This window comes from Podarcis bocagei (assembly GCF_964188305.1).
Source record: "Podarcis bocagei genome assembly, chromosome: 13".
NCBI classification, from domain to species: domain Eukaryota; kingdom Metazoa; phylum Chordata; class Lepidosauria; order Squamata; family Lacertidae; genus Podarcis; species Podarcis bocagei.
In genome coordinates, this window is record NC_138138.1 from 58,112,264 (window position 1) to 58,124,690 (window position 12,427).

General features: G+C 47.1%; 1 protein-coding gene across 5 annotated transcripts; it reads right to left on the reverse strand.

Moving 5' to 3' along the window:
• Window positions 1-706: 706 nt before the first annotated feature.
• LOC308572641 (uncharacterized protein) lies at window positions 707-12,164 on the reverse strand. Of its 5 annotated transcripts, none has more exons than XM_081168855.1 (6): window positions 11,718-12,164; window positions 6,604-7,101; window positions 6,316-6,391; window positions 5,986-6,068; window positions 4,307-4,433; window positions 707-3,202 (listed from the first exon to the last, which is right to left on the reverse strand). In XM_081168855.1, exons 1-6 carry the CDS (start codon window positions 11,970-11,972, stop codon window positions 951-953), a joined length of 3,291 nt encoding a protein of 1,096 aa, XP_081024981.1. In that variant the 5' UTR covers window positions 11,973-12,164; the 3' UTR covers window positions 707-950. The 5 variants fall into 5 exon arrangements, with proteins under 5 accessions (XP_081024981.1, XP_081024980.1, XP_081024979.1 ...); XM_081168854.1 differs by having other exon boundaries at window positions 6,316-6,394; window positions 6,595-7,101; XM_081168853.1 differs by having other exon boundaries at window positions 6,589-7,101.
• Between the last annotated feature and the right edge of the window lie 263 nt (window positions 12,165-12,427).

The window sequence follows — 12,427 nt, forward strand, 5'->3', positions numbered from 1 at the left end:
TAACCAATCAATTAAAATGTTTACATTAAAGTTAATTATTATATCTGTTGCCTGGAATCACAGGTGGCGGGGGGAGTGTTGTTGCTCTCAGGTGTGTTTCTGGGCTTCCTCAATGGGCATCTGGATCCAAAGACAGGATGACGCACTAGGTGGGCCTTTGGCCTGATCCAGCTGCAGAACTCTTCTCATGTTCTAACGAACAATGGGGCATTTTTCCATGGGGGGGGGGGGAGATTCCCCTTGGGAGGTTCAAGTAGAGAAGCTCACACCAGATTCTCCATCAGCCAGACTTTATTCAAAAATGCAAGAGCATTTCCACTGGGGCTTTTAATGTTTAATAGGTTATTGTATTTTAGTGTTCTGTTGGAAGCCGCCCAGAGTGGCTGGGGAAACCCAGCCAGATGGGCGGGGTATAAATAAATAATAATAATTATTATTATTAGCAAATGGATGTCTTATTAGCTATTCATCCTCCACCCAAGCACCTTCTGGCAAAACAACCCTTCCCCAGCCCTTATTTAACCACAGTCCATGATAAACAGCTTACGCTGTATGTGTCAGAACCTCCTTCGTGCTTTTCACTGGGCAATTCACCACAAGGTTCCTCTTCAACTGGTTCTTGCCAGTCTTGTGGTCAGGTTTTATTCTTGCATATGTGACAATTGGCTTCACTAAGAATGGTTCTAACATTAATTCCACCTCACAATGAATGGAGAATAGTGGCCAGAGACCACTGTTTATTTGTTTGTTTGCAGCTGCAACAGGTAGAACTCAAACCAGTGGCTACAAGTTTTAAGAAACAAGATTTTGAGAGATTTTGACAAAACGTCAGGAATAACTTTCTGATGATAAGAGTTGTTTGACAGCAGCATGAACTGCTAAAGACATTTAAAGCAGAGGTTGGATGGCCATCTGTCATAGGTCCATTCCAACACTATGATTCTGTGACTCTATGGTTTCTCCCCACTGTCAGTGCTTTGATGGGAATTGAAATGGGAACTCTGTCTTAAGTCCTTTCCAAATTCCAAGCACAGATATGGTTTCTCTCTTGTGTGAATTCTTTGATGGGAAGTGAGACTTCCCTTTTGACTGAAGCTCTTTCCACATTCCAAGCACTGATATGGTTTCTCCCCTTTATGAATTCTTTGATGGGAAGTGAGAGATCCATTCTGACTGAAGCTCTTTCCACATTCCAAGCACTGATATGGTTTCTCCCCTGTATGAATTCTTTGATGAGTAGTAAGATTACTCTTCTTACTGAAGTTCTTTCCACATTCAAAGCACTGAAATGCTTTTTCTCCTGTATGAATTGTTTGATGAGAGATGAGAATGGCACTCTCGTTAAAGCTCTTTCCACATTCCAAGCACGGATATGGTTTCTCCCCTGTATGAATTCTGTGATGGGAAGTAAGAGCGCGGCTGTCCCTAAAGCTCTTCCCACATTCCGTACACTGATATGGTTTCTCTCCTGTATGAATTCTTTGATGGAAAGTGAGATGGCCCCGCTGAGTGAAGCTCTTCCCGCATTCCGTACACTGATATGGTTTCTCCCCTGTATGAATTCTGTGATGTGACGTGAGAGTGGCGCTGTGACTGAAGCTCTTCCCACATTCTAAGCATTGGTAGGGTTTTTCTCCTGTATGAACTCTTTGATGGGAAGTGAGACTGTTCCTCTGACTGAAGCTCTTCCCACATTTCAAGCACTGATAGAGTTTTCCGCCTCCATGAACTCTTTGATGATAAATAAGACTGTTCCTCTGACTGAAACTCTTCCCACATTCTAAACACTGATATGGTTTCTCCCCTGTATGAATTATTTCATGGAAGGTAAGATTGACCTTCTGTGTGAAGCTTTTCCCACATTCCAGGCACTGATATGGTTTCTCCCCTGTATGAATTCTTTGATGGGAAGTGAGATTTTCCTTCCGAATGAAGCTCTTCCCACATTCCAAGCATTGGTGGAGTTTCTCCCCTGTATGAATTCTTTGATGGAAAGTGAGATTTCCTTTCTGACTGAAGCTCTTTCCACATTCCAAGCACTGATAGGGTTTCTCCCCTGTATGACTTCTTTGATGGGAATCAAGAAGGCCACTCTGACTGAAACTCTTTCCACATTCCAAGCATTGGTATGGTTTCTCCCCTGTATGGATTCTTTGATGGAAAGTGAGATTTCCTTTCTGACTGAAGCTCTTTCCACATTCCAAGCATTGATAGGGCTTCTCCCCTGTATGAATTCTTTGATGGGAAGTCAGAAGACCACTCTGACTAAAGCTCTTTCCACATTCCGTACACTGATATGGTTTCTCCCCTGTATGAATTCTATGATGGGAAGTGAGATTGACTTTTTGACTGAATCTCTTTCCACATTCTAAGCATTTATAAGGTTTCTCCCCAGTATGAACCCTTCGATGAGAAGTTAGAAGACCACTCTGACTGAATCTCTTTCCACATTCCGTACACTGATATGGTTTCTCCCCTGTATGAATTCTTTGATGGAAAGTGAGTGTTTCCTTCCGAATGAAGCTCTTTCCACATTCCAAGCACTGATGTAGTTTCTCGCCTGTATGAGTTTTTTGATGGAGATTGAGACTGCCCTTTTGACTGAAGCTCTTCCCACATTCCAAGCATTGATATGGTTTCTCCCTTGTATGAATTCTTTGATGGGAAGTGAGATTAACCCTGTGCCTGAAGCTCTTCCCACATTCTAAGCATTGATAGGGTTTCTCCCCTGTATGAATTCTTTGATGGGAAGTGAGATCAGTTCTCTGACGGAAGCTGTTTCCACATTCCAAGCATTGATAGGGTTTCTCCCCTGTATGGATTCTTTGATGGGATGTGAGATTGCCTTTTTGATTGAAGCTCTTTCCACATTCTAAGCATTGATAGGGTTTCTCCATTGCATGAATTCTCTGATGGGAAGTGAGATGGGAGCTATGTTTGAAGCTCTTTCCACATTCCAAGCACTTGTAGGGTTTCCCCCCTGTATGAATTCTTTGATGGAAAGTGAGATTGCCCTTTTGATTGAAGCTCTTCCCACATTCCAAGCACTGATAAGGTTTCTTATGTGTGTGAATTCCTTGATAAGAAGTGAGATTGCTGCTCTGATTGAAGCTCTCACCACACTCCAAATATTTCTGTGGTTTCTCCACTCTGCGGATTTTGTTGTGGTCTCCCTTGTTCTTCATTTCCAATTCATCACCACCTGCAATGAAAAGAGAAACAGATTAGAGCATCGGGAAGAAATGTAGCTCTAAATTATTGAACAATGTTGATTAATGCTTGTGACAGAGGAAGAACTAAAAGATCTTACATGGGAGATCCTACTACAGGATTCATATCCTTTGTTGATGTGCATTCATGGATGTATTTATGGGAACCTGAGATTTGAAGAGCCTGGCTTTCCTCTGGAATGGATTTTGTTTGGCCCAGTCCTGGAATCCCCTCCATCTCCAAGGTCAGTAGTCTCTTTGGTCGACGAAAAATTGACCACAGCAGAAGGACAAGCACAATGCCTGACAGAAGCTCCCTCAACTTCCCTAACCACTCTGAAGTCAACATTTAAAAGGGCCAGGGCAGTTCAGGACAGCCAGATCATTTTTAAGGAAGGCATAACTGGACAAAGAATCTTCACAGACAAAACAGTCAATAATCCTTCCATTCAAGGTGGCTTGTGGGGGTATAAGACTTTAGATGCTGTAGGTAGTGCAGTTAATCAAAATCTTGGGAGTTCATTACATATGGAATTTCAAAACAGGATGGATGGCAGCTAACAGATTGAGGTTGAATTCTGACAAGACAGAAGTACTGTTCCTGGGGGACAGAAGGCGGGCAGGTGTGGAGGATTCCCTGGTCCTGAATGGGGTAACTGTGCCCCTGAAGGACCAGGTGCGCAGCCTGGGAGTCATTCTGGACTCACAGCTGTCCATGGAGGCGCAGGTCAATTCTGTATCCAGGGCAGCTGTTTATCAGCTCCATCTGGTACGCAGGCTGAAACCCTACCTGCCCACGGACTGTCTCACCAGAGTGGTGCATGCTCTAGTTACAGGGAACCAGGCAGGGGGCCTTCTCGGTGGTGGCACCCGTCCTGTGGAATGCCCTCCCACCAGATGTCAAAGAGAAAAATAACTACCAAACTTTTAGAATACATCTGAAGGCAGCCCTGTTTAGGGAAGCTTTTAATGTTGGAATAGGTTATTGTATTTTAGTGTTTTGTTGGAAGCCGCCCACAGTGGCTGGGGAAACCCAGCCAGATGGGAAGGGTATAAATAATAAATTATTATTATTATGATCCAACAGGGAACCTTACCGAGAGAGGCCATGATCCCACGATTCTCCTCCATGACTTCCTGATGCAGAGCTCTCTGGTCAGGGTCTAGCAATGCCCATTCCTCGTCTGTGAAATGAATAGCGACATCTTCAAAGCACAATGAAACCTGAAAGGAAAAGGTCCTCCTCTTAGACAGTATAAAATGAAGTACTACACATTGTGCTGTTGTTTTCTGCCTGTTAATTGCCCTGTTGTTTTCATGGGATTGTTTAATGGGATTGTTTGCATTTTAATTATGGATACTTATCTTAACATCTTAATGGAATTCTTTTATTGTGTATTTTAATGCTAGTTATCAATCTTTGTGCAAATGGATGGAACTCCAATATTGTCTGCTCAAGCTTTCCATTTGCCAGATGGAAGAGCCAGATGGAAGAGTCTCTCTCTGTCTGTCATTGGGGATGAGGTTAGGGGAGACTTTCAGGGGGTAGAAACAGTGGGAGAAAGCCCTCTTGTGCAGCTGATGGGGCTGGTTAGGTTAATCCTGATCACTGAAGAAATGACTGATAAAATAATAGAATTCTTGAACTGGAAGAATTGGAAGAGACCCTGAGAGTCAGATAATCCAAATCCTGCAATGCAGGAATCTCAACTAAAGTATCCCTGACAAAGGACCACCCAACCTCTGCTTAAAGAGCTGCAATGAAGGAGAGTTCACAACCTTCCAAGGGGGTCAGTTCAGCTGTCAAACATCTTACTGTCAGAAACTTCCTCCTGATGTTTAGTTGGAATCTCCTTTGTAGAATCCTTTTTCACTATGTTATCTCCTCTCAGTCTCCTCTTCTTGAGGCTAAACATACCCAGCTCCTTCAACCATTCCTCATCAGGCTTGGTTTCCAGGCCTCTGGTCATCTTGGTTGCCCTCCTCTGTGCACATTCCAGCTTGTCAACATCTCTCTTATACTTTGGTGCCCCAAACTGAACACAGTATTCCAGGTGTGGTCTGACCAAGGCAGAATAGAGTGGGACTATTACTTCTCATGATCAGGACACTAAACTTCTGTTAACACAGCCTAGAATAGCATTAGCTGATTTTGCTGCAGTTCTGCCTTTTGTCTGTCATCCAAAAGCATTTATCTGTATTCTCTATGCATGGGAACTACTATTTTCTTTTTCTTCCCCCTGCTTCAAACATAGCCAAATAAAACTTTTAAAAATTATTTTGAACCTCTCTTGAAAACCTGAGCTTCATTCTGAGCTTTGGCCCACCAGACCTTCTCCCCTCAACTGTTGCCTCCTCTTGTCTACTCCTCTTTTGTGCCCTTCTTACTTTTCAGCTCACCTGTAAGCTCCTTATGTAACCACATCAATTTATCTAGATGCCTCTTACTTTTTTGTTGTTGGACTTGTCCGTATTTGTGCCTTCAACACCTCACCTTTAAGAAACTCCCAGCAACCTGGGGAACCCTTTTCTTTGGCTATTTGTGACCATGGGATCTCACCCAGAAGCTCCTTAAGCTTTTTGAAACTGGCCAGAGTGCATGTCTGAATATACTCCATTTTCAGTTGCCTCTGAATCATGAAATCCAGGAGGACATGATCACTTCCTCCCTCATTTCCCAGTAATACAACTTTGTTGACACAAGCCTAGAGGAGAGACACTTGTTTGGAACCAGAGACACCCTGGCTACCCAACTCCTCAGCCTCCTACCCCCTACCTGATCTGGTTCCACAGCCACTGATTCCCCTCCACCATCATGAAAGGATGGATGAGGAGGTCTTGCCGGCATCATTTTGTCACCTGCAAGAGACAAAGTCAGAATCCATGAGTGCATGATGCTCTCAGGGGTGAAGCAGTGCTTATCTAGCTACAGATAGGCCTTAGAGAAATTATCCCCTGCTGATGTTTGTACCCATCTCATATTTTCATTGTGCAAAGAAACATCTGACCTCCAAGTGTCTTACCCCAAAATATGAAAAGAATTTACAGATTAGTTTCTAAATCCATAGCATGTGACCAAATGGAGAAGAAACTTCTTCCTCCTTACCCAGCAGCCTCTCTCTGGTGTCCAACGAAGTCATCTCTGCCAAATCAGGGCCCATTTCTGCAAACAGATCCTTTCCCTGAAAGAAAAACAGGGATTCCAAACAGAGAATGGGGAGAAAGATCAGAAAGCGAATGGCAGAGATAAAATCTGGGGGTATCATATATTCTTCCTTGGATGCTTTCCAGAAAAGGATGGGCCAATAGTAGATGATTTTAGGAGACACTCCCTCCTGTTTGGAGCCCCTTGGGAGCATCAGAGGAAAGTCTCTCTCACCTGCTTCTTCTCCACCTGCTTCCTCTCCTCTGCCTGACTCAGGAGGAAACCTTCGGCCAGGGCCACTGCCTGGGAACTGGTCTCTGCTCCGCATTCCCTCACCCAGCTCTCCATCTCCGGCGGAAGGACAGCCAGGAACTGCTCCAAGATCACCAGGTCCAGCATCTCAGCTTTCGTGTGCCTTTCTGGCTCCAGCCATTGATGGTCAAGGTGGTAGAACCAGCTGCAAACCTCTCGTGGTCCTTCAGTCTCCTGGTAGCAGAACTGCCTGAACTGCTGGCTCTGCACCTCTGAGCGGAGGGTGTCCTCTTCTCTCAGGACCTGCTGCACTGAGTCTTCCCAGAATCCCCCACTTCTCCCAGTGCCAAAGGCATGGGCTCCTCCTGCTTCAGGACCAGCTGAATTTTGCTTATCCAGCTCTGCTCCCAGGAAGTCCTCCAGAGATCTCAAGGAATCTGTTTTGCCTTTCGTCATGTTCTGTCTGACAGTCTGAATTAGAGCTGCCAGCAACTTCTAAAAAGCAAATATATTGTTCCATTATAAAATTGTCACACAGTTAGGAGAATAGAAAGGTTTCCTGAGCAAGCGTGGATGAGTTTGGCTAGGAACCAGGACTGGATTGCACCACAGGCCAGGCTCTGAGCTTTCTTTAATAAAGAAAGGAAGGAAAAGTAATCCTCTAGCCCTCCTGTAAGGAAAATGACCATAAAAATGTGCAGGCAATAGAAGGGATTTCTGTGAGTTGAAACGGCCTGATTGCTTCTACCTTGCAATGTTTTCACTCAAGGAAGGAAGTCAGAACTATGAGTGATGAGCAAGTCATTTGTGGGGGTGCTAACCCAGGGATTTTCAAGAGTTGCTCTCCCTCCCACTCTGACTTCAGGGCATGTTTTTTCCTGCTTGTGTCTCATTTTCTAGCACTTGGAACCTCCAACCTTCTCAAGAAAGACTCCTTCGATGGGGTCCCCCTTCCTTTATTCTGAGGGCCAGATCCTGATCTGCCCAACTCCTTGAGGGCCAAGTGGGTGAAGCCGAAGCGCATCATTTAAAAGCAAGCAGAGCAGGACTCACCTTCTTTCTGTGATTGTTAAGCTGTTTTAAAGCTGCTTTTAATGTTGTGTTTTAATGTTGTTACCTGCCCTGGGAACATAGAGTGAAAGGCAGCTGACAACAACAACAACAACAGACCTTAACCCCCCCCAGCCACCCCCCCCAGCCATATTATGCTTGGGATACTCCTATGCTAAGGGATCATTGCAATGCCCTCTGGGTGGAGCTGCTCTTGAAGACAACGTGGAAACTGGTTCAAAATGCAGCAACCAGATAATGGGCTTGCTTCGCTCTCTATTCATAGCATTGCCATACCTGCTTTTTCTTCAAGACAGGAGCAAAACTAGGTTTTATTTCACCCAGGTCAAACAGCCAGTTTGCCACACACCCCACGTGCATTTGAGCACACACAGAGAGAGGCTGGGAGTCTTCATGGCTTCCCTCTGGGGGCTCCACTTGGGGCCAAGAGGGCATCCTAATGCCAAGTCCTTGCTTGGGGAAGGCCTGGTTCCCCCCCCTCCAGATTTTGCACCTGGGACCCTGGCCCCCCGGCCCCCTCCACTGGGCCACTGCTTTCCACACCACCACGTGGGCTTCCTTTCCAGCAGGGCCTCTCCTGCCTTGGATGGTGATGTTAAGCATAACTGATTTAATTCACACTGAAATAGGAATGTCTGTGCACTGCCAAGAAGAGAAGAAGCCTTTCCTGTGGTGGCTCCCAACTGTGGAATGCTCTCCCCAGAGAGGCTTGCCTGGCACCCTCACTACATATCTTCAGGTGCCAGGCAAAAACATTCCTCTTTACCCTGACCTTTGGCTATTAAATACAGTGGTGCCCCGCAAGAGGAATGCCTCGCAAGACGGAAAACTCGCTAGACGAAAGAGTTTTCCGTTTTGGAGGTGCTTCGCAAAACGAATCTCCTATGGGCTTGCTTTGCAAGACGACAATGTCTTGCGAGTTCCTGCGGGGGTTTTTTTCCTTCCCCCCCTTTTTTCTAAGCCGCTAAGCCGCTTATCAGCTGATCCAATAAGACGATAAGCCGCTAAAAGCCGCTAAAAGCCGCTAATAGCGCTAATCCGCTAATCCGTCAATGGGCTTGCTTCGCAAGACGAAAAAACCGCTAGACGAAGAGAATCACAGAACGGATTCTTTTCGTCTTGCGAGGCACCACTGTAATCTATGGCCTGTAAAAGTATGGGGGAGAGAACTCTTACGATGACGACTATTTTATTATTAGGCTATTTGTCAGTATGCTTTTTACTAAGTTCTTATTATGTTTTTATCATTGATGTTCTGTCATGATTTTTTAATGTTGTACAGAACTCTGGGATCTTTTGATAAAAGGTGGTATATAAATTGAAGGAATAATAATAATAATAATAATAATAATAATAATAATAATAATAATATATTGGTGAAAGGGTTTAACTGGAAGATTCCATTGACTTCAGGCAAGCAAGAAGAGCCGTCTCTTGAGCTTTAACTAGTTGATAATTAACTGGTTGTTGTTCTCTAGCAGCCAGGGAGTGACCTTAGATCCCATGGGAGGCTACTGAACAGCAAATTCGCCATCTTGGCAGGGTGGTGACTGAGTCTTTTGTTTTCTCTGACTCTCCTGAAGTGAGAGAAAGCGGCTCCAGAGAAAATGGAGGCTGTAGGAAGAGACAGACCTTATGTTTATGTCTGTTTGGAATGTGCTTTGTTCTCTCCCAAAACCTGATGGAAGGAGGATGTAAAGGAAGCGCATGGGTGGTCCTCCCCCCCCAATTCACCTCCACTGTGCCTCTGAGCATGTGCAGAGTGTCTGCTCTCCTATCTCCATATCCGAATATCCCAGTGGGCATGGAAGTGTTATTTTGTTCTTAAGGGGAGGGGTCAGGGCTGCCGGGGAGTGGGTCCCAGCCCACAAAATGGCTGGGGCGTGTTCCACGGGGGGGGGGGGGATGCACTGGGACAACCGATCTTGGTGATCACGGGTAGGAGGAGGAGTTACGCTAAGACCAGACCATGTCATTACAGGGGAGGCAGGTTTAGTCGTTGTCTGAGGACTATCCCTGCCTCCGGGTCTGGTCCTGACCGGATGGATACTAGAATCAGCAAGGGATACCCACATGACCTGAAGGTGCTGCTGTGCAATGCCAGGTCAATGATTCATAAGACCACTGCCATCCATGACTTGATCATGGATGGAGGACTTGACCTGGCATGTGTGACAGAGACTTGGTTGGGTGAAGCAGATGGGCCTGTTCTTGCCGCTGCTTGTCCACCAGGTTTCTCTTACGCACAGCAACCCAGGTCATGTGGGCGGGGAGGGGGGGTTGCAGTACAGTGGTTCCGCTCCTTCCTCCTGGGCCGTGTTCAGAAAGTGGGGGGGGGATGAGTATTCAGACCCCTGGGCTCTCACTTGTGGGGTGCCTCAGGGTTCTGTCCTCTCCCCCATGCTTTTCAACATTTACATGCAGCCACTGGGAGAGATCATCGGGGGTTTGGGCTGGGTGTTCATCAGTATGTGGATGATACCCAGCTCTACCTCTCTTTCAAATCAGAACCAGTGAAGGCGGTGAAGGTCCTGCGTGAGTGTCTGGAGGCAGTTGGAGGATGGATGGCGGCTAACAGATTGAGGTTGAATCCTGACAAGATAGAAGTACTGTGTTGGGGGGACAGGAGGCAGGCAGGTGTGGAGGATTCCCTGGTCCTGAATGGGGTAACTGTGCCCCTGAAGGACCAGGTGCGCAGCCTGGGAATCATTTTGGACTCACAGCTGTCCATGGAGGCACAGGTCTAATCTGTGTCCAGGGCAGCTGTTTACCAGCTCCATCTGGTACGTAGGCTGAGACCCTACTTGCCTGCAGACTGTTTTGCCGGAGTGGTGCATGCTCTGGTTATCTCCCGCTTGTACTACTGCAATGCGCTCTACGTGGGGCTACCTTTGAAGGTGACCCGGAAACTACAACTAATCCAGAATGCGGCAGCTAGATTGGTGACTGGTGGCGGCCGCTGAGACCACATAACACCGGTCTTGAAAGACCTACACTGGCTCCCAGTACGTTTCCGAGCACAATTCAAAGTGTTGGTGCTGACCTTTAAAGCCCTAAACACCCTCGGCCCAGTAGACCTGAAGGAGCGTCTCCACCCCCATCGTTCTGCCCGGACACAGAGGTCCAGCTCCGAGGGCCTTCTGGCGGTTCCCTCACTGCGAGAGGCCAAGTTACAGGGAACCAGGCAGAGGGCCTTTTCGGTAGTGGCGCCCGCCCTGTGGAACGCCCTCCCATCAGATGTCAAGGAAATAAACAACTACCTGACATTCAGAAGACATCTGAAGGCAGCCCTGTTCAGGGAAGTTTTTAATATGTGACATTTTAGTGTATTTTTCATCTTTGTTGGAAGCCGCCCAGAGTGGCTGGGGAAACCCAGCCAGATGGCCGGGGTACAAATAATAAATAATAAAAATTATTATTATTATTATTATTATTATTATTATTATTATTATTATTATTATTAACAGCTACTGCAGAATGGCAAGAAAAAAGGGAGCAGGAAACGTAGGTGGGCCTCCCAGCAGTCCTCGGGGTTTTTTATAGAGTACCCCCCCCCCGTTGGCCTCTCCCTCCTTTAAAGCCACCCGGGCAGGCGGCCCAGCCTTCCTCCTGCAGGAGGGAGTTCCCCAGCTCAAGCAAGGACAGAGGGAAGGTCACTCTTTCTTTATTCCTCACGCCAGGCTTTTGTTTTTATCTTTGGCGTGTATTTGCGTCCGGCTTCGACCTCTGTCGATCCTCAGTCGGAACGGGGTTCTTAGACCTGCTCTTTTCCTCTCCCCCAAAGGATACAGTTGCAGGCCCCTCCGAGGCTTTGCAGAGAGGGATGGGGCAGGAGGGCCGAATTTGCCAGCTAGGCAGCGCAGGCCCCGGTCTAGGGGCCCCACGCCTTTTAGGGGCCCCACGACAATGGATCAAAAGAGGCAGAAGCTTCGACATCATTTGCGAGGGGGCCCTTGAGGTTTAACCCGGCACTGGATTTGAGGGTCCCCCCCGCACCCCCCCGGCAGCCTTGGGACCCCTCCCTTCTCCCCCGGACTCACCCGATCCCCGAAGATGCCGAGCCGAGACAAGAGCCCCTCCCTCCACTTGCAGGAAAAGACTTGGGAGGGAGGGGCTTTTTCTCTGGCGGACCTGACACCCCCCTTTTTAATGCCTGTCCTCTCTAGGAAGGCAGCGCCCATTTCTTTTAACCCTTGGCTAGCCGAGCACACCCAATTCACCCTTCTCTCCACCATTTCCCCATGATTGTAGGCTGTTTTGAACTGTTCTTTAATATTGTGCTTCTCTGTTGTCATCTGCCCTGTGAACTTTAGGTGGGTAATTGAAAATAATAACAATAATGATTTATTCTATGCAATAATATTATGATTCTATGATGACTGGGGAACTGGTCCAAAATGCAGTGGGCAGGCGAGAGTTGTAGTCCAAGCTCCTGGTCAGCGTCAGGTGGGGGGAGGCTGGTGTGGGACTAGGGCAGAGGGCAGGAGCTTCTGTAGCCGGAGGGCCCCTTTCCCTTCTGGGCAGACATCCAGGCGCCGCTGTCAGGGCTGACAAGGGCACAAAGGAGCCCAGGCAGACCTCTGTCTCCTGCATGAGTTGGCCTCATCCCCTTTTGAAAGCCATCTCGGTTGGTGACCATCCCTGCCTCCTGTGGGAAGGAGTTCCATAGTCTCCACAGTGCACCGCATGCAGAAGCACACACCCCCCGCCCTCAATCTTCCAATAGTCTTTCTTGATTTCCTGCAGAGGT